Source organism: Nicotiana tomentosiformis, chromosome 3, assembly GCF_000390325.3.
Source record: "Nicotiana tomentosiformis chromosome 3, ASM39032v3, whole genome shotgun sequence".
Classification (NCBI taxonomy): Eukaryota; Viridiplantae; Streptophyta; class Magnoliopsida; order Solanales; family Solanaceae; genus Nicotiana; species Nicotiana tomentosiformis.
This window is the reverse complement of record NC_090814.1, coordinates 19,864,949-19,886,470: the sequence shown is the minus strand read 5'-3', so window position 1 is coordinate 19,886,470 and position 21,522 is coordinate 19,864,949. Positions and strand designations below refer to the sequence as shown.

The following is a 21,522-nucleotide window of genomic DNA, read 5'->3' as shown; positions in this document are numbered from 1 at the left end:
GCTTCCCAACACTAACTCTCATACAAAAATACTCTTAATAAAGGAAGAAAGGAAGAAACAAGAATTGAAGACTCAAGTCTTGTTGGTGTGTATAAAATGAACTAATGACCTTCCCTTTTATAGGCAAAAAAGTCTTGGCTTCTTAGGGGGTAAAAGAAGAGATACAACTTGTGCAAATGATGTCCATCACACAATGAAATATTTTTGGGTTCCAAAAAATATTGCCAACAAAGTCTACACTTTGCAAAGATACTTATACTTATGTGAGATGTAATCCATTAGCCAAAATATTGGCCATAATTACAATTTACTATTCTAAATCTTCTTCTCTTCCATTTCTGGGCTTGAATTCTCTGTAGAGCTCTTGTGCAACTACTGTATTCTCGATAGCATTCCTGAATTCAAGTGTTGTTAACATTCTCCCCTCCCTCCCCCCTTCCCTCACCTCCCCCCTCCAAAAAAAAAAAAAGGCAAAAAGAATGCGTAAAATAGAGGGCAAAAGGGCGTAACAAAGTTGAGCAAATATAGAAAAATGGAGACGCGAGGTATCGAACCCAGTACCTCCCGCTTGCAAAGCGAGCGTTATTACAAGTACTACTATACATAAAATAGTAGTAGTGCTGTCGCAAGAGAGTAATTTTCCCGCCATGGTGGTAGCAATGGAAGTGGACTCAGAGAGCAACCTTCTCCAGCGAAAACAGTCCCTTTACCATTCTTTGGTAGCTTCTTATCAACAGTTCTCTTGTTCCTACGCTCTTCTTTGCCCTTCAATCCAAAGCTACCGTAGTCAATTTGCAAAAAATTCTTCCTTTTTATTTTATTTCTTTACCTTAATTTCTAGGTTTTCATTGCTTTAACAGGATGAGAGTTTTGAGATAGGGAAGGAGGTATACAGGGGGCAGCAGTACAGTCAAATATATTATGCTAGGCTCCATTTGATGCGTACTCTCCTTTACTCTCTCCTTCCCAATTGGAAACCCCATTTGCCTGGTAACTAAACTTACCCCTTTCTTGCCTTCTTCTAGCAAAGTAAATATTATCCTCTCTATCTCAATTTAAGTGATAGCTCGGAAAATAGTCAAAAAATTAACTAAATAGCTATATTTAAGGGTTCTGACATTTGTATTTGTGGGAATTTTATAAACTTGTGTGCGTTATTATTGAAAATTCTACAGTTTTTCTTGAATAGAGGAATGGAAGAGTGCAAGTTGACCACTACTCAAAGAATTACAGTACTGAACTATTCATTTCACCTTCTTTTAATTCATTACATTGGAAGTGGAAAAGTGAGTTATAGAATTGTTCATCCTTTTATTTCCCCCCTCTTTTGTTCCCCTTCACTTGGAAAACTAATAAAAGAGAACTGGAACTTTTGATTCTTTTTTAAGATGAGGGATTATACGGTTTAACATATAAAGGCAAAGGTGATTTTTACTAAAGGTGCATGTTTCAAATACCAAATGAACAATCTATGAGTTTCGAAGTTTTTATCTCTGATCCCTCTTTTGATAGGTAAATTCGTCCTATTTTCTGGTGCCACCACTGATGCTATCTCCACTGTTTTTTTTTTCATTGGTCTAACTGTAGCTTATGGTGTTCCTATATTGATTTTATCTTTAAAAGGTGGCTATATTAATTCCTTACAACACAAAGTGGAAGCACAGGAAAGAGAAATTTGGAATTTCCACTTGTTACTGTAGCATCATTTAGAGCTTACCTATTGGTGGTTAGAAGGTTTACAATATCAATTGTTACATATTCCTTGTGTTTTGTTTCTTTAACTACTGTATCTTGCATCTTGATTGCAGTCTGTACTGTTCTGGGATTAGAGGAAGGCAAAGAATGCATTATAGTTGGGACACTCTACAAGCACATGAAGCTAAAACCTTCTGTTCTTGATGAGTACTCTAAAGAGGTACAAAACGTTGATGACACAACATGTTGATTTTCCTGTCTAAAAGTTTATTTTAGAACCTTTCTTGTGCAGATATGCCTTGTATGTGTAAATATCTCCCTTCTTTAAGCCGTTAATAATTGAACTTGGTTGTACAGAGATCTGCTGCACCGCTTGTACAACGTCATAACTTTACGCACCCAGATGATAATTTAGTTCTGGAAGATGAGAGCGGAAGAGTCAAACTAAGTGGCTCTGTTCTTTTGCCATCTACATATGTAACAGGTGAGTAGCTTTAGCTCAGTCTTGTCATGTAGCTGAACTGTTTTTTAATTGATTTTGGTTGTACGATTGAGGGCTTTTGGCTGGTTTTCTAAATTACATTTTTGTTTGAAATTAACCGACATAGCTTTTTCTGTTAGAGAAAGTTTTTCTCCCTTTTGCAAGGGTAAGTTAGCTGGCTCAGAAATGACATGATTGCTTTGTTATGTGTGGTGTTCTGTAGGTATGATTGCTGCATTGCATGGAAAAGAAACTAGTGCTGGTGATTTTTTGGTTGAAGATGTTCTAGAGGCTGGTCTACCACAGCAAATAGAGCGACCAATTGACTTAGGTATCAAGTACCTAACTTCCCTGTTTTAGTTGTCAATAACATTATCTGGTGATTTGTGCGTGTGTTCATTGAGTACTGCATCCATACAGGCAACATTTTTTATTTTAGATCTCTGATCGGCACACCTGGGATTATTATATGATTAGAAGTTCCTGCACAAAAAAATCGTGAAAACTTTCTTTGTTTGTGTACTCTTTTCCTAAGATTGTTTGATGAAAGCTATGTTTTATTCTATTTGAACAATGTAAATTTCAGTAGCGGAATTGAGTGATCCTGGTCAACATGTGATTTAAGCTTAGCATAACTGATTTTAGAATTCTGGTCAATTTTGTCCATTAAAGTTTATTTTCTTTCATGTCTCTAAAATCTTGTTGGAGTTTCACTTCCTACAAGGTCCCCTTATTACTCAATCACCTTTCTCTATTGTGTTAGCTACTTCATCCCGTTGATGGCTCAATTGAGAATCCTGATAACAAAACTATCTCTCTTAGACAGCATCAATAATTTCTCTTATTATGTGTGGCTCTATTTCTGATTTTCATCAGCCTGTCAGCGTGAACTTTGAAGCTCAGCAGAATTGCAGAATCATTCAAATATGAAAATCTTTTTTATAACTAAAAATCGTTAGACTCTAGGAAAGTGTCAAATTCTATAGTGTTCACTTCACCAAAGGAAAGACTACTTTTTTTTGCAGTTCTTTTTCTTTTCCTGGAACATAATCGGACATCCTGTGTTGCATTTAAACAGGTGAAGATAAATATGTGGTTTTCGTATCTGGTTTGAGTGTTGGGAGAAGCTCTTCTAATCCTCTCCAATTTCAACTTTTTGTTGATCACATCACTGGACATTTAGGAGACGTGAAGGTTCAATAGTATTCTATGCTTTACTTTCTACTTATAGTATCTGACACATGACAATCTGGCTAATGTTATGCTATCCTGAAATGTGTCACTTGAAAAGGAACAAAATATTGCAGCTCAAATAGTTCAGGTTGTTATTGCTGGAAACTCTGTTGAAGTACCTCATGGACTTCTCAATGGACAGGTACTGATCTTTACTTTTCCTTGAAGCAACTTGTGTTTCCATCTCTTCTCCATCCATTATCTTTTTCCTCGTGTACGTCAAATAAATGCTACTCCTCATCACAGAGGAGGATTTTTTCGATTCACATGCTAGAGTTGCTAACACTTCTCTCCTGGCATTAAACTTGTCGATGGAAATTGGGTGAACATTTTGCTGTTTCAGATGTTGATTAAATTCCAAGAAACATGTTTAAGAAATTGTTTGTTTTAATGCATCAAATGCTTTGTGATAATAAGTGCTAAATTAAGTAGTATTACTTTTGCTTATTTAAAAAAAGAAAATGAAGTTCATGAGAAACAACACAATAGTACCTTTCCAACTAGTTGGTGTTAAGATTTCTTGTTGTTGCACTTACAAGATCCGGTTTTTGCCAGTCGTTTTGGTTTAGTTTGAGACCTCTATGTCAATGCAGGGACAGGTGTGATTTAGAGAGCCTCTTCTTTAGGAAATCCTAATTTTTACTTAAAAGACAGATGATTTAGTTTTGGAATGAATTGAGCCTATATGGACCAAAAAATGGTTCCAGAGGATTCACATAGTCGATCCCAATTGGTTTGGGATTGAGGCTTTGTTGATTGATTGACTTTTTTGTATCCTTAATCCAAAAATTAATTTATTGGAAACACTGATCTACAAGTTTTCTGTTAGAAAATGAGATCTTTATTGCCAAGTCTTTGACATGTTGAATTGTTGTGATTTCTGTGCCTTTGATGTTATGTTAGTTGTTAGAAGCCATCTTGTTGACTTAATATTTTACAGTGTTATCTTGATTGAATGATATCCTTGCAATATGATGAGACATATGTTGCATGTCTGACAAGTGACTGCTGATTACTTCTTTTTGTTGATCTATACCTGTATTCTTGCAATTCATAGTGTAATTTGGAAGTAATGGTCTGATACTAGTTTATCTTATGTGGCTCTGAGAATGATATTTAAATTATGGAATTTTTCTGTTTGATGAAGTAGTAAATTTTATTGTGGCTCTGAATGATGTTTAAATTACAGAATTTTTTCTTATGGACAAAGTAATAAATTTTATCAATTAGATGAGAAATCCCCTTAGAAGAGTATACAACGCATGGTTCTCTATAAAATAGCAATTAACCATCAATTATGACTGGGTTGTCACAGCTGCTCCAGTAGTATACAGAAAACAAAAGAAAAATCCTCTAATTTGTACAAATACTCTTCTACATGCCTCAAATGCCTCCATGTTTCACTCCTTACATATGTCCACATAAGCGCTAAAAAGTTACATCCCATATCTACTTCTCTGCCTCTTTCTAAATTCCAACATATCCTTGATTGAGCCCGGCATCACCCAATTAATCCCAAAGATATTCTTTAAAACGCAACATAACCAATGGGTAGTAGAATAATAAATGGTTTAACGTCATCTCCGGTAGGCTTGCACGTAAAAATCAACGAATGTAGATTTCCTACTTTTCCTCAGATTCCTAACCGTGTGAAATGCTTCCCAGATGCCATTAATATGAAGAAACACACGTTTCAGAGCACTGGGAGTTGTTACTGATTTTTCATTTGAGGACTTACTGGGGTTCGTTACTGATGAATAAGGGAACTCATTTCTGAAAGTATGGGGGGGGGGGGGTGAATTGTAACTAATTAAAAAAACTTGGTCGACTTAGAAGAGACTTAGTCGACTTTTTTTTATTAGCAGGTTTGATTGACGAAGAAAAGTGAATTGCAAGGAATTTAAAAACTGAGAACACAGGAGTTTTATACTGGTTCAGTACCGGTGTTGTACCTACATCCAGTTCCCTTAGGTCACAAGGGTTCTCTTAGATCTTCAATAGTTGGTTACAGTAGCAGTGGTTTTATGGATCGTTTACCACCAACGATTTTCAGCAACAATGTTTTATAAGCTTGACACAACTCTTGATTTGCTTCCTAACACTTCCTATCTTTTGAGACACTAGTAAATTTAGGAATACAGTGTTTGTGCTAAGAACTAGGAAGACATAGAAAACAATGGTGAGTTGCGTTATTGAATTCTTGAGTCTGCCAATCTTCTTATACGAGAGTTTTGAGTAGCTGTTGCAGATTGACCCTTGATTGAGGCACAAAATATTCTAAGAGATTTAACCCAAGGGGTGCCTCCAAATCCTGCACAAGAGATGCACAAGAGATGGGCTGGATTCATTTACGTCCTTCCTTTTCGTATCCATAATCAAGGGAGTGATTTGTGGCTTGACTTGATCGATCAGTCTTTCCAGATTCCAAATCAATCCTTGAAGTAGGGCCTGACTTCCTATAGCGGTTGCACTTGATCTTGTTTCCTTTTTGATGACCTTGACATCCTTTGATTTAGCATTGTCCTTGCTGCATTTGATCTTATTTCCTTTCTGATATCTTTAACGAAAAGACTTCCTTTGAATTAGTACTGCCCTCCTAATTTTTCACAACAGTCTACTGTAAAATGATCTAAGTAGACAATCATTTCCTTTGTCCCTCCCATTTCCAAGTTCTTCATCCATTAGTGTGATCTTCTATTTATGCAATAGCCCGAGAAGATTGTTTTTTGGACCTCTGTCTGGCAGGTTTCTCCTAACAGACACCTGAACTGTAGATTCAATAGAACTCAGAACTCCCGTTCTTCTTCCTTTGCTGATAAGAAATTCTAACAGACTCAAAACCATTACACAGAGGTATGTGTCGGCACCATCTCTAATACGAAAGCTGACTCACACTAATTTGTATATGGCTATAAAACTTCTCCCACACTTTCATAATGCGTTTTGAAAGAGCTACCTTGTATGGAAGAGTAAACCGGGTTGTACTCCTATCTTCTCTTTGAGTGCCATATTTTTCTGTGATAACTCTTCTCTATAATGCTTGCTCCTCCACTTCGAACCTCCTAATCGATTCGTCTAGTAATGCCCTGTTGAACACCCTCAGTCCTTGAATATAAATTCCGCTTTCTTCTCTAATGATTAAAAATAGATGTAAGACTTTAATTCAGCTATTCAGACACATTATTATCTAGCTTAAGATATTTTATGGTAAAGGAGAATATTATAGTGACTTTAAAAAGTTAGAAATGCCCAGACCCTATGGTGTGGGATAATACTAAGTATGTTGTTACTTAAAAAGTTAGAGATGCTCCAGTGAATTTTAGTCATATAGAATACACAATTACGTCTTGTTTCTATTATTGTTATTAGCTTAGCAGCTTTTGGATCTTGAATTTTGTTGAGCTTTTGACTGTAATGTAAAACTAGTTGGTTACTCAAAAGAGTCAAGATAATACTCCCTCCGTTCCAATTTATGTGAACCTGTTTGACTGGGCACGGAGTTTAAGAAAAAATGAAGACTTTTAGAATTTGTGGTCCTAAACAAGTCAAAAAGGGGCCCAAAGTATTTGTGTGGTTATAAAAACTTCTCATTAAGGGTAGAATTGTAAGTTTAAGCAAAATTATTTTCAAATTTAGAAAGGGGTCATTCTTTTTGGAACGGACCAAAAAGGAAATAGGTTCACATAAACTGGAACGGAGGGAGTAGTATTTAATCTGTACAGGCTCATTTCAGTGGACACATGTCTTCAGTTAATTGAGTTTTTGCTCCGTTCTTCCCCTAAAAAATTATAATAAAATTAAATTCTTTTCCATGTGCTGCAAATACTTTCATTTGATTTTACTCGGAACTGGGAAGGACTAGTTTCCATCTCCATTAATGATGACTAACAACAGAACTTGATTGTGTTGCAGAATCTGGGTTCAAAGGACCAGTCTAGATTGTTTGAGCCGATTAAAGAGCTTGATATTTTGTTGACGCAGGTCCTTTAATCCTAAATTGAAACCAACATATTTATGTAAACCGTACACTATTTGTTCAGAATTTGATTTTCTCCTTTTCCAGATTGCAGCAAGTATACCTTTGGATATCGTGCCAGGATCCAGTGATCCAGCAAATTTCGCCCTGCCACAGCAGGTCCCCTCTTGCTTTTAGCATATGTTTGAATATTACCAGCCAGAGCATTGTCTTTAGATTTTAGAGGTTTGATTGGTTTTCTGTGGTCATCTGTGAATTTCAGCCTCTCCATAGATGCCTGTTCCCTGGATCATCAGCTTATAACACTTTCAGATCTTGCACAAATCCACATTGCTTTGAACTTGACAACATCAGGTAAGATTCAGTAGTTATTTTGTAGAAATTTGTTTCGTTGTTCACATGGTTATTGCATGATCTTCAGGTTCCTAGGTACATCTGGTCAAAATATTGATGATCTTGGCAAGTATTCTGAGGCAAACAGTAGTATTGAATTTATGGAGAGGACATTGAGGTGGAGACATCTAGCACCAACAGCACCAAACACCCTTGGTCAAAATTTTATGCCTTGCTACGCTTGCAAGTTCTTATGATTGTGGTTTCTATGCCTAAAGTTTTCTACTCTGCTCAGTTTATTCTTTGGATTTCACAAATTCATGCTTTGTTTTTTGAAATGGTAAAGGTCTTAGTAAAATAATTCAAGATGGTACAAAAGTACATGACATCAGAAAGCCAAACCAGATACTCTTACTTCAAGTATGCTCATGCTTTTAGATCGCAAATTGTTTTGATGAGACAAACTATATGATCTTGGAAAAGAAAGAGTTGAGATAATTACCTTTTCTGTTCTTCGAAGAGTTTGCAAACAATTTGATTGCACATATTTCTTCCAGCTAAGTTAGCATATTCATACAATTACATCTGCAGGGTGCTATCCTTTCACTGATAAGGATCCTTTCTATGTTGAAACTTGTCCTCACGTTTATTTTGTGGGCAATCAAGATAAATTTGAAACTCGCTTGATAAAAGGTATGTTACTGAATTTTTGAATTGTTATTCTAGAGAATGTATTTGATCATTACTACTGTGTGTAGGATCAGAAGGGCAGATGGTCAGGCTTATTTGCATTCCCCGATTTGCAGATACTGGAGTGGCAGTGGTGGTAAGCCTCCACTCTTATTATCAGCTATCTCCTCTGATGTTTTCAAAATTAGCATAAGCTTATCATTTATATAGCCTCTTCACTGTTCTTGCAATGAAGGAAACTACAGAAAAAGGATTCTGCTTTGAAACAAAAGTTAACTGTGTCTGCATAGTGGATTTGTGTCTCCATGAAACATGTATTGGTGCTTAATACATCCTTGTTTGCCCATGTACTTTCTCTGACGGGTGGAGTCATGGAGAATTTTGGTGCTAATTGACATACACTTGCTAATTCGTTTTTTTCAAGAGTTCTTGATAGACATTTATCATTTTAAGCTAATATAACCGTTAATTAGTTGTCTAAGTTTTTTTTTAAAGAGTTAATTTGACGGAAGAATGTAGAATAAGCTCAAGTTTCATGCTTTTTTTTCAAATAAAGTTTCATATAGTTATATTGGATGACCATATGATGTGTTCGTATGCACACTTAGAAATGGACATGCCGACGTTTTCTTTTGTTACCATGGTCTTACCCTTCCTTATAGTTTGTTCTTTGACTATTGTTAGATAGTTATGTGTAAATAATCCTATTCCCATATGTAGTAGGAGTATAATATGTCCTAGTTCCATATGTAGTAGGAGTAAAATATCTACTATATATAGGGCTCATTGTATCATTGTTAAAAAGATAATTTTTTCTCCCGTGCATTCTCACATGGTATCAAAGCTTCAGTGTGTGACATCCGGGAAGAAAGATCTCGTCGCCGTGCAATTTTTCGACAACTTCGTCTTGTTCTCAGGGTTCATCACTGCTACAATGGTACTGTACATAGTCCAGTACCATTATCAGATCCGAAACCCTTGTGCGACAGGACCCCAGAAATCCCAGTCCCATCGGAACAGAAAAGTCAGTTACCGTGCGTCTTTCCGGTTGACGACTCAAGATTGATTTGCGTTATCTTCTCATCGGTAAGTGTTGTGCGAAAACCAACACTACCATCTTGTTCAAAAAATTCAGGCGACAAAACCCCAATCAATTGCTCCGGCAGAAAGTCCCTCATGTGCCTCCACGCGCCGCCAGAACTAGGTTTTCGGTGAGCGCGTCTGACACACGTGCCGGCACGTGGAGCACTTTCCAGCCAGAATGTTCAAAAATTTCTTTAAGACAGTTTTTTCATGGGATGATTCTGAGTCCACTAGTACAATTTCCTACAGATTCCGAGTACTTTGGAATTTTTCGGCGAGCTACAATAACTTTTCCGGTGCGTGAGCCATTCTGGCGACTTTTTGACTTTTTGACAAAATTTCTTCAGGACAACTTACTCGTCTAGTGATTCCGAGCCTATCCAAATAAATTACATCAAATTCTGACAACTTTTATTTTTTTCAGCGTGGACAGTGCACTTTTCTGGCGCGAACCATGATTTTCCGGCATGAACAGTAATTTCCAGAAAAGTTTCTATTTTCTGGTGGTGTTTTAGAACCTATTTTGTAGTGTAAAATTCGGCTTAGTCTCACTATTTTCAAAATTTTTTGCTGACTTTTCAACCAACTTCTGTTTATCAGCAATCACCTGGGTTTGTTGCTCAGGGGAGTCTAGTGGCCTTGTATGTCGCTTGTGCCAGTCACTTTATGGTCTAGAGCAGTCTCTTCGAGTCTGGTTTGGTAAATTCAGCACAATTATCCGGGAGTTTGGCATGACTCGTAGTGAAGTCAAATGATAGCTTGCATATATTTTCACCAAGTCCCTCACTGATCCTCGTATTAGTTACATATGTAACAAGCTCGGTACATATGATTTGTATGCACCGGCTTGAGCGGGAGTGTTAGATAGTTATGTGTAAATAATCCTAGTCTCATGTGTAGTAGGAGTAGAATATGTCCTAGTCCGATATGTAGTACGAGTAACATACGTATTATATATAGGGCTCATTGTATCATTGTTAAAAAAATAATTTTTTTCTCCCGTGCATTCTCACAACTACATGTCCCGTTGATGAAAAAGTAAGGCAATTTGAAATAAATCGTCCTTTAAGCTTTTCATGAGACAAGACAGAATATGGTAGGGTCACCAACTGAAGCACATACCTGTTATGATTTATTACAACTGTGAGAATGCAGGGAGAAAAATCTATTTATTAACAATGATACAATGAGCCCTATATATAATACATCTTCTACTCCTACTACATATGGGATTAGGACATATTATACTACTACTACTTATGGGATTAGGACATATTCTACTCCTACTACATATGGGATTAAGGCTATTTACAAATAATTATCTAACACTCCCCCTCAAGCCGGTCAGGTGGTTTCTGATAAACAGAAGTTGGCCGAAAAGTCGCCGGAAAATTTGTAAATAGTGAGACTAAGCCGAATTTCACACTATAAAATAGGTTCTAAAACACCACCAGAAAACAGAAATTTTTCCGGAAATTACTGTTCACGCCGGAAAAATGCACTGTTCATGCCGGAAAAATGAAAGTTGTCAGAATTTGATGTAATTTATTTGGGTAGGCTCAGAATAATTGGACGAGTAAGTTGTCCCGAAGAAGTTTTGTCAAAAGTGGCTGGAATGGCTCACATGCGCTGGAAAAGTTATTGTAGCTCGCCAGAACCCTAGTTCTGGTGGCGCGTGGAGGCGCGTGACTTTTTGCCGGAGTGATTGACTGGGGTTTTGTCGCTTGACTTTTCCGAACAAGATGGTAGTGTTGGTTTTTGCACAACACTTACTTATGAGGAGATAACACAAATCAATCTTGAGTTGTCAACCGGAAAGACGCACAGTGACTGACTTTTCTGTTCAGATGGGACTGGAGTTTCTAGGGTTTTGTCGCACAAGGGTTTCAGATTGGATGTTGGTACTGGTATATGCATAGTACCACTGTAGCAGTGATGAACCCTGGGAACAAGACGAAGTTGCCGAAAAATTGCACGACGATGAGATCTTTATTCCCGGATGTCGCTGGAATGACGCACATCTATAATTTTCTCATTGAAGCTCTGATACCATGTGAGAATGCACGGGAGAAAAATCTATTTATTAACAATGATACAATGAGCCTTATATATAATATATCCTCTACTCCTACATATGGGATTAGGACATATTCTACTCCTACTACGTATGGGACTAGGACATATTCTACTCCTACTACATATGGTATTAGGATTATTTACATATAACTATCTAACTACGCCTCAACCCCTAATAAATTGGGGTCGGCTATCTGAATCCTGGTTGATCATGTTCCCCGTTTAAATTCATTACACGTCGGCATTGAACAACAACAACAACCCGGTAAAATCTCACAAGTGGGGTCCGGGGAGGGTAGTGTGTATGCAGACCTTACCCCTACCCCGAAGGAGTAGAAAGGTTATTTCCGATAGACCCTCGACTCAAAAAGACGAAAAAAGATAATAGATCAGTAACAATAACAGAAGCCAGAAAGATAATACCAGCATTGTAAGAGTCAGAAAATAGATGGAAAAACAATAACAATAACCAGTAATAATGGCACGGTACCATGAAAATGGAAAAATAGTAAGAACACAACATTAACCACTAGCAGTGTAAGACAAAACACTATCAGACTAGCCTCACATCCGGTACGAAGTAGAAAAACGCTCAATTACCTCCTAACTTTCAACCCTAATGCTCGACCTTTACACCTTCCTATCAAGGGTTATGTCCTCAGAAATCTGAAGCTGTGCCATGTCCTACATGATCACTTCTCCCCAATACTTATTAGGCCGCCCTCTATCTCTTCTCATACCCGCCAAAGCCAATCGCTCACACCTCCTTACCGGGGCATCTAGGCTTCTCTCGGAAGTGCCCGAACCATCTAAGCCTCGCTTCCCGCATCTTGTCTTCCGTGGGAGCCACGCCCACCTTCACCCGAATATCTTCATTCCTAATTTTATCTAGCCTAGTGTGCCTGCACATCTATCTTACCATCCTCAAATCTGCTACTTTCATCTTCTAGATATGTGAATTCTTGACTGGCCAACACATTGCTCCATACAATATGGCCGGTCTAACCACCGCTCTGTAGAAATTATCTTTAAGTTTCGGTGGCACATTCTTATCACACAGGACGCCACATGCTAACCTCCGTTTCATCCACTCTACCCCTATACAATGCGTGGAATCCTCGTCAATCTCCCCATCCCTTGGATAAATGACCCAAGGTACTTGAAATTTCCTATCTTGGGGATGAATTGTGAGTCTAGCCTCACGTCTATGTCCGCTTCCCCCGTCACATCGCTGAACTTGCACTCCAGGTATTTTATATTAGTCATGCTCAACTTGAAGCCTTAGACTCAAGGGTCTGTCTCCAAACTTCCAGCCTCTCGTTAACGCCGTCTCGCGCCTCATCAATCAAAACTATATCATCATCGAATAACATACACCATGGCACCTCCCCTTTATATGGTATGTCAGTGCGTCCATCGCCAGGGCAAATAAGAACGGGCTGAGCCCAGATACTTGGTGTAACCGTATAACAATCGAAAAATGCCCCAAGTCACCTCCCACTGTCCTAACCCGAGTCTTAGCTCCATCATACATGTCCTTAATCACCCTAATGTATGCTACCGGAACACCTTTTACCTCCAGGCATCTCTAAAGAACCTCTCTAGGGACCTTGTCATACGCTTTCTCTCGGTCAATAAACACCATGTGCAAATCCTTGTTCCTATCCCTGTACTGTTCCACCAACCTTCTAATAAGGTGGATAGCTTCCGTAGTTGAACGACCCGGTATGAACTCGGACTGATTGTCGGATATAGACACGGTTCTCCTTACCCTCACTTCCACCACCTTTTCCTAAACTTTCATGGTATGACTTAGTAGCTTGATACCCCTATTGTTGTTACAATTCTGGATCACCTTTGTTCTTGTACAACAGTATCATCGTACTACACCTCCATTCATCTGACATCCTCTTCGTCTTGAAAATAATATTAAACAACCCAATCACCCACTCCAAGCATGCTCTACCCACATACCTCCAAAATTCTACCAGAATTTCGTCTGGCTCAGTCGCTTTGCCCCTACTCATTTTACGCATAGCTCCCACGATCTCCTCAACCTTAATGCACCCACTGTACCTAAAATCTCGGTGACTCTCGGAGAGCCCCAATTCACCTAGCATAATGTCTCTGTCCTCCTCTTCATTCGGAAGTTTATGGAAGTAAGTCTGCCATCTCCGCTTAATCTGAGTCTCTTCCATCAATACTCTGCCTTCCTTGTCTTTGATGCACCTCACTTGGCCCAGATCACGAGCCTTCCTCTCTCTCGCCTTGGCTAATCGGAATAACTTCTTGTCCCCGCCTGTCCCCCAGTTCCTCATACAGACGACCAAACGCTGCAGTCTTAGCCTCCGTGACCGCTAACTTCGCCTCCTTCCTAGCTTCCTTATACCTTTATCTATTTGCTCTCCTCACCTCCTCGTCTGTGCTCTCCACTAACTTCATGTACGCCGCTTTCTTTGCTTCCAATTTTTCTTAGATCTCGTCATTCCACCACCAGTCGCCTTTGTGCCCACCAGAGTAACCCTTCGAGACCCTTAACACCTCTCTCGCAGCCTCCCTTATATAGTTCACCGTCATTGTCCACATACCGCTTGCGTCCCCACTACTCATCCAAGCCCACATAGCCATCAACCTCCCCTCCAACTCTTGAGCTTTATCCTTATTCAAGGCTCCCCCCTGATCCTCGGTCGACCCCGTACAACCCTCTTCTTCCTTTTATCATGATACTGACGTCCATCACCAAGAGCCTATGCTGTGTCGCGAGGGTGTCACTCGGGATAACCTTGCAATCATTGCACAACCCTTTATCACACCTCCTGAGAAAGAGGTAATTAATTTTGTGTCTTAGCCACTGTACTTTGGAAAGTAACCAAATTCTCCTCCCTCTTCGGAAAACTAAAGTTCGCAATCACCAACTCAAAAGCCTTAGCAAAATCCAACCGTGAAGTACCTCCTCCGTTCCTATCCCCAAAGCCGAAGCCGCCATGAACCTCGCCATAGCCACCAACAGTCGTCCCAATATACCCATTGAAATCTCCTCCTATAAATAACTTCTCAATGGACAGGATACCACGCGTAACCTCTCCAAACCCTCCCAGAAGCGCCTTTTAACCTCCTCATCCAAGCCCTTTTCGGGTGTGTAAGCGCTAATGAGTAATGGGTAATGACATTTAAAATGATCTCTCCAACCGCTAACTTAATAGCCATTAATCTATCATTCATCCGCCTAACTTCTACCACTGACTCCCTGAATTTCCTATCCATCAAAATACCCACTCCGTTCTTACCCGTCATGCCTCCTGAGTACCACAATTTAAACCCGTCTGCATCCCTCGCCTTCGGTCCTACCCACCTAGTCTCCCGGACACAAGCTATATTAAACAAAAATACAATAAAATGGGGGAAAGTGCTAGAAGTTCTCTATATTTTCTACTGGCATAAGAATCTCTAATACAACTCCATTATGATTTATTAGTTTTTTCATTTATGTTTTTTTAAAAAAACTTCTTGGTGTGGATATAGGTCCGTGAATCTTCGATCGGTTTGAAATCTGCACCTAAATGATGTAGGAGGGAGTGCCAACTCATAGGCTGCATCTTTAATCCCTGATATATTAAGTTTGACTTGATGAATACATCTAGAGAATACTTTTGGGCTTTGTGATCATTATATAGCATATTTGATATTCTCTTTTAAGCTCATTCTCTTCCCTTTTGCCAAATGGGAACAGTCCTGATAGTGTTGGGGAATTGATTGAGGATGCTTTCTTGTGTTTTGAGATGAATTCCTATTGTTTTGTGTACTGGTGGTGTAAAGTAAAATAAGTAAAAGTTTTGATGTGGATCACTTTTGAGATTGTCTTCATTTTATCTCTGTTCGTTAGTTAGTTGTTATGTAAGTAAGCATAGTCCTACATGGTATAGGAATAGTGTAGGTATTGTGTATTGTTATAAATAGGGGTACTTGTATTATAATAAGGGTACATTAATAATATAATTTTCCCGTGTCATATTTCTCACATGGTATCAGAGCGGCAGTGAGAAAACATCCGGGAAAGAAAACCCAGCCGAAACAGTCGCCGTGCTTCAATTCCGGCGACCTTTTAGGGCTGTTTTTTCGTCAAAACCAATTTCCATCGGTGTTTCTTCCTTTCTTTTTTCGAATGATCGTGCTAGGTGTGGTCACAAGATCTTTTCTTACGACATTTCTTTGTACAATAGTGCAGGCTTAATTTTTGTTTTCATTTTTTTTTTTGGATATGTATGATACGAGCTTATCTTTTCTGTTACTGCAGTTGAATATAAGAAACCTTGAGTGCCATACGCTCAGCTTTGCCACTCAAATCCACTCATTAGAGGAAGGTATGATGTAATGGCCAGGTGGATATATAATCCTGCTAAAAGTTTCCAGTGACATGTGTTTCTATTTCTTGAACTACTGTTAAACAAATCCCCCCTGTTGTTCTTGCATGCTATTCTTTTCATTCATGTGACAATGACCTTCATGTCATCCATGTTACGGAAACTGCAAATACACAGTGCTGTTTCTCAAGGTACTCGAAAACTCATGTAGGAGATTTGTGCAAGTTAGCACCCCGGGAAATGCTTGCTGCTAGACCAGTGATGACATGTGGAAAAGAAGAGGAATGAAAAATGAAAAGAATAAATATATATAAGTGATCATTAGAGAAAGAAGGGGAACAGGATGCAAGAAGAACAGAAGAAACGAAAAAAGGAGAGTAAATGGACACATGGATGAGGGTGAGAGGGAGCACAATGGTGCAGCACTTATATATATATATATATATCATATATATATATATATATATATGAAGGAGAGCTTTGGCGTAACTGGTAAAGTTGCTGCCATGTGACCAGGAGGTCACTGATTCGAGCCGTGGAAACAGCCTCTTGCAGAAATGCAGAGTAAGGCTGCGTACAACAGACCCTTGTGGTCCGGCCATTCCCCGGACCCCGAGCATAGCGGGAGTTTGGTGCACCGGCTGCCCTTTTTTTTTTCTCCCTCCGTTCCAATGTATGTGAACCTGTTTGAAATGGGCACGAAGTTTAAGAAAAAATGAAGACTTTTGGAATTTGTGGTCCTAAACAAGTCAAAAAGGGGTCCAGAGTATTTGTGTGGTTATAAAAGCTTCTCATTAAGGGTAGAATTGGAAGTTTAAACAAAATTGTTTTCAAGTTTAAACTTATTGTTGCCTGTTTCTAGAAAGTAATAGGATTTGTGTTGCTGAATATTCTATTAATGGAACGTAATATCTGATTATGTATGCCTGAGTAAATTCACAGCTATATTGGGTGTAAATACTAATCTATTTCAGTTTATGCCGAATAAGTAAGTTCTGAAATTGAGTGTATATGTTTAACTGAAACGTATATAAGATGTGCTACTAACAGGGATAGTATACTAACAGGGAAGGTAATAGGGGAGGGGTAATCATTTTATGGGACAAAGACAATGGAGATTCATCGATCAACAACAGTGGATATTCTCAATCCTCCTATACTATTCAATGTTAGTGGAAGAATTCAGATGGTGTTTTAAAGGGGTTTACAGACCACTCAAATGATGAAAGAAATGAAATGTGGTTAGAACTGGCTGCAAGCAGGGGTTTGTGGGATGAACCATGGATAATTGGAGGGGATTTTAACACAGTGAGATTCGTAGAAGAAAGAAGAAATTGCACAAGAATAACTAAATGTATGAAAGATTTTTTTGATTTTATCCAGGATATGGAATTAATTGGCCTTCCATAGCAAGGGGGATACTTCACATGGGAAAGAGGGAAAAATAGTAATCAAGCTTCTAGGACTTACAGATTTATTATTTCTGCAGAATGGGATGAAGCATTCAAGGCTGTCAAACAAACTGCAATTCGAAAAGCCATATCAGATCAGAAGCCATGACTGCTGGAATGTGGGAAATGGGGAAGGAACAACACATATTTCGAATTTGAAAATATATGGCTGCAAAGAGGAAGGTTTTATAGAGAATGTAAAGGAGTTGTGGGGAAAGTATAATGTGGTGGGGACTCCAGATTATATGCTACAACAGAAATTAAAGATACTTAAAAGTGACATAACAAGGTGGAACAAGGAAGTTTTTGGAAAGCTTGAAATAAAGAAGAAACCTATTCTGGAGGAGCTGGCTAAAATTGAGAATGATTCTGATTTAAGGGAGCTCTCACAGGAAGAGAAGAGGTTAAAAAGGGGGTGGGGGGTGGGTATGAATCTGCAACTGAACAAATTTGCAAGGGATAAAGAAATATCCTACAACAAAAGTCCAGGTGTAAATAGCTGAAAGAAGGGGATAGAAACACCAAAAATTAGAAAATTCCCACAAGAAGTTTTATTACATAAACAAGCTACTAGTTGTCGGGGTAATGCAGGAAGACAAGGTTGAAATTAGAAGGCAAATCCTTATTCTATTAGAATTTATTTAAGGAGACAGGGAGATTCAGAATACTATCAATGAGGAAGAAATGGTATGGCTTGAAAGATCTTTTGAAGAAGAGGTATGGGAAGTCATTAGACAGTGTGCCGTGATAAAGCACCTAGACCCAATGGTTATACTATGGTCTTCTTTCAAAAAGCTTGGCATAGCATAAGAAATGATGTAATGGGTGCACTGAATCATTTCCACCAATGCGGCAGAAAGCTTTCTATGCATCTTTCATTGCATTGATACCAAAAATGAAAGGAGCTTTGGAGTCGAAAGATTTCAGACCAATTAGCCTTATCGCTAGTAACCATAAGATAGTAGCAAAGGTGCTTACAGAAAGAATGAAATTTGTGGTGGGAAAATTGATTTCTGGACAGCAAAATGCCTTTATCAAAGGCAGACAAATCACATGTGCAGCATTAATAGCAGACGAAGTGGTGGACTGGAAAATGAAAGGAGATTCTGGGGTGGTTTGCAAGCTAGATGTGGAAAAAGCCTATGACCATCTCAATTAATTTTCTACTGTGTGATGCATTAAATGGGATCTGGGAACAAATGGATTAGGGTTAAATTCTGTATTTCTATGGTAAGATACTCATTTTTGGTAAATGGTGAACCAGTAGTTCTTCTCTGCACAAAGGGGATTGAGACAAGGAGACCCCCTATGCCCAGTTTTGTTCATTTTGGTGATGGAAGGTATTAGTAATATGTTAGTAAAGGTTGTTCAAAATCAACGGATAACTGGTTTTTCAGTAGGGACAGGAGCAGCAGAGGTGATCAAAGTGGCTCATCTTCTTTTTGTTAATGAAACGCGATTTTTTTCTGGAGCAGAAAGGCGCAATTCTTATATTTGAGGGTGATATTACTTATTTTTCAGGCTTACACATCAACCGTAGGTTTATCCAGTCAACAATTGTTTCAAATATGCAGTAGTTGGCTAACATTCTGGGGTGCAGTATAGGTGAATTCCCCACTAAGTATTTGGGTTTGCCTCGGGGGGGGGGGGGTACTATAAAACAGCTCAAGCATGCTGGGGAGTAGTAGAAAATTTTGAAAAGAGACGGGCAACTTGGCAAACACAGTATTTATCACTGGGATGCTAGCTCAGATTGGTTATTAGTGTACTTGATAGTATCCCGACCTACTTCATGTCATTATTCCATTCCAAAGAATGTACTATCCTGACTAGGCAAAATCAGAAGAAAGCTCTTATTGAAAGAAAATAATCCTGAACAAAAGTTCCACTGTGGGAAAAGGTTATACTGGCAAAGTAGCACGGCTTGAGAGTCAGGGACTTGGCTACACGCAATAAATGTTTACTGATGAAGTGATTATGGAGGTACAGTAGGCTCTATGGAGGAAGGTTATAAAAGAAAAGCATGGGGAGAAGACTTTTTCGTGCACCAGAACTAGCACTTCATCACATGGAGTGGGTCCATGGGAATTCAGCAGTAACATTCGAATGAAAGTAGGCAATGGTGAACATACTCTGTTTTGGTTGGGAAGGTGTTTGGGTAATTGCAGTTTGAAGGAGGACTACTCTTCTCTATTCCAAAATTATGAAGTAACAGTTTGCAATGAAAGTAGACAATGGCAAAGTATCGTCTAAATTGGTGGTGCTATTACAAAATTATGATATACTGTAGTAAACATAAAAATAAAAATTGGAATGACAAAATTATAAATGAAGTAAAGAACAAGTGGGGTAAAAGAAGAGGACATCTAGTTTAGAGGGGGGAGGGGAAGGGTTGGAAATTACTGGGAACAAATCATGTCGCGGAAGGTCAGGACTTTAGCAGGCAAAGCCCCATGCACGCTGCTACATTGCTTTCCCTAAATAAAAGTAGATAGCTCATTCCTGCCCATCCTTTGTATTTCATCCCCTTTAAGCAAAATACAGCTAGGCAGTGATAAAACCAAGTTTATTTGCTGGTCTAAAATCATGATCTTAGATTCACGGAGCTCCCATTGAAGCTAGCCCCTGCTAGTTTTGTGGCTTTAATCCAACCAAATACCTTATGATAAACACTTATCACATAAGCTGGTGTTAGGGAGATGAATGGAGGTAATCTCCAGTACAAATTGAGGCTTTTGAAAAAGCAAAGAATTGGACTACTTGTGATACTGTGGGTCTCTTTTCAAAAATAAGGTATACACATAATGATGAGAATTATATCCAACTTTGTATCTTGCTTAGCTTCTTGCAGCATGCCAGGGATATCTGTCCATCCAATGAGTAAAATTACCATGGTAAATAATAAATCTCTAAATGGCTCCTAGGTTTTCAATGTTTAAATTTGCTTACAAAAAATATAATTACGCAAAATTGAATTCGAAACACACTTTGTGGCTTGCGTAGTATTTACTGCAGATACTGGAGAGAGATGTTTCTGTAGCAAGAGTGGGTATTACTCGATCTTTCTGATTTTGGTTCTCTCTGATTCTGAAATGTAGGAGTCATTCAGAAGATAGGGTAGAGAAGTGAAGGGGTAGTTTCTTTGAGTGTTCTACAAATGCAACCAACTATCCACGTGCAGGACGTGGGTAGGTCTGTATTGCAATAGCTTCATGGCTTCCTAATCGTGATGCAACAGTAGTGCTGCTTTTACTTGTCAAAGTGACTAAGAAAGTAGGATTGGTTAATATTTACTTGTTTGTTCAGTTAGCTTATGTTTGAATGGCATCTCAAATTAGGATTGGTTAATATTTGCTTGTTTTTCAGTTAGCTTATGTTTGAATGGCATCTCAAATTTAGCTTAAAAGACGGGATTTTATCTTTCTAAATAATCAATCAACTCCCAAACACCCCCCTCCCAAACAATCTTCTTCCCCTACTATGCATCTGAGAAAAGGGTATTCAACTGGTTTGAAATTCTGCCTTCATTGCCATGGCAACCTTTGGAGGCTTCATTTTATATGATGGTCAGAAGTAAAATCTATTTCTTGATCTTTTGAATTTTTTTACAGGGTATTGATCAGCCATTTACGCAGAAGATGTACGATGTCAGACAGAAGTTTGCTGTGCAAAAGACATCCATTAGACTTAGATTTATAGAACGGCTGTCCTGTATCTTTAGACGGTTTAACTTTGGAAAATTCTGTAATTGTTCAAGGATTTTGTGTTTCAATTTGCAGAACAACTCTTTACCTGTTTGATTTACAAGATGTGGGAGAAAATACACATTTCCGTCATCATATCATAGTCCATTTGTCCAAGTTAGCAGTTCCAGCTTCGTACCAAAGTTAGGATTGATATTGTCGTTACTTGCATCAAGATTGCTAGTATAATCAATTTTAATATCAATTACGATCTCATCCAGAAGAAAACCTTTAAGATTTGTAAGGTTCTCTCAATAAGTCTTCCTAGTATTCTGTATTCAATACGAACTATACAATGTGGTTAGACGGCGTTCAATGCCAAAAGGTTCGAGATCTTTAACCAACGTACACATGGCCTTCTTTGCAAACAAGTTGATACAAAAGATTAAAGCACTACTCT

At 38.5% G+C, this 21,522-nt stretch overlaps 1 protein-coding gene across 3 annotated transcripts; it reads left to right on the top strand.

Moving 5' to 3' along the window:
- Positions 1–322: 322 nt before the first annotated feature.
- Positions 323–21,215, top strand: LOC104110908 (DNA polymerase delta small subunit). Of its 3 annotated transcripts, none has more exons than XM_009620471.4 (15): positions 323–719; positions 861–990; positions 1,809–1,915; positions 2,053–2,179; positions 2,400–2,507; positions 3,255–3,370; positions 3,468–3,551; positions 7,322–7,390; positions 7,473–7,544; positions 7,648–7,739; positions 7,807–7,934; positions 8,310–8,411; positions 8,483–8,544; positions 15,862–15,946; positions 20,991–21,215. In XM_009620471.4, the coding sequence occupies exons 1-14, from the start codon at positions 648–650 to the stop codon at positions 15,937–15,939; spliced, it is 1,347 nt and encodes a 448-aa protein (XP_009618766.1). In that variant the 5' UTR covers positions 323–647; the 3' UTR covers positions 15,940–15,946; positions 20,991–21,215. The 3 variants fall into 3 exon arrangements, with proteins under 3 accessions (XP_009618766.1, XP_009618765.1, XP_009618764.1); XM_009620470.4 differs by having other exon boundaries at positions 8,477–8,544; positions 15,862–15,928; XM_009620469.4 differs by having other exon boundaries at positions 8,477–8,544.
- The last annotated feature ends 307 nt before the right edge of the window (positions 21,216–21,522 follow it).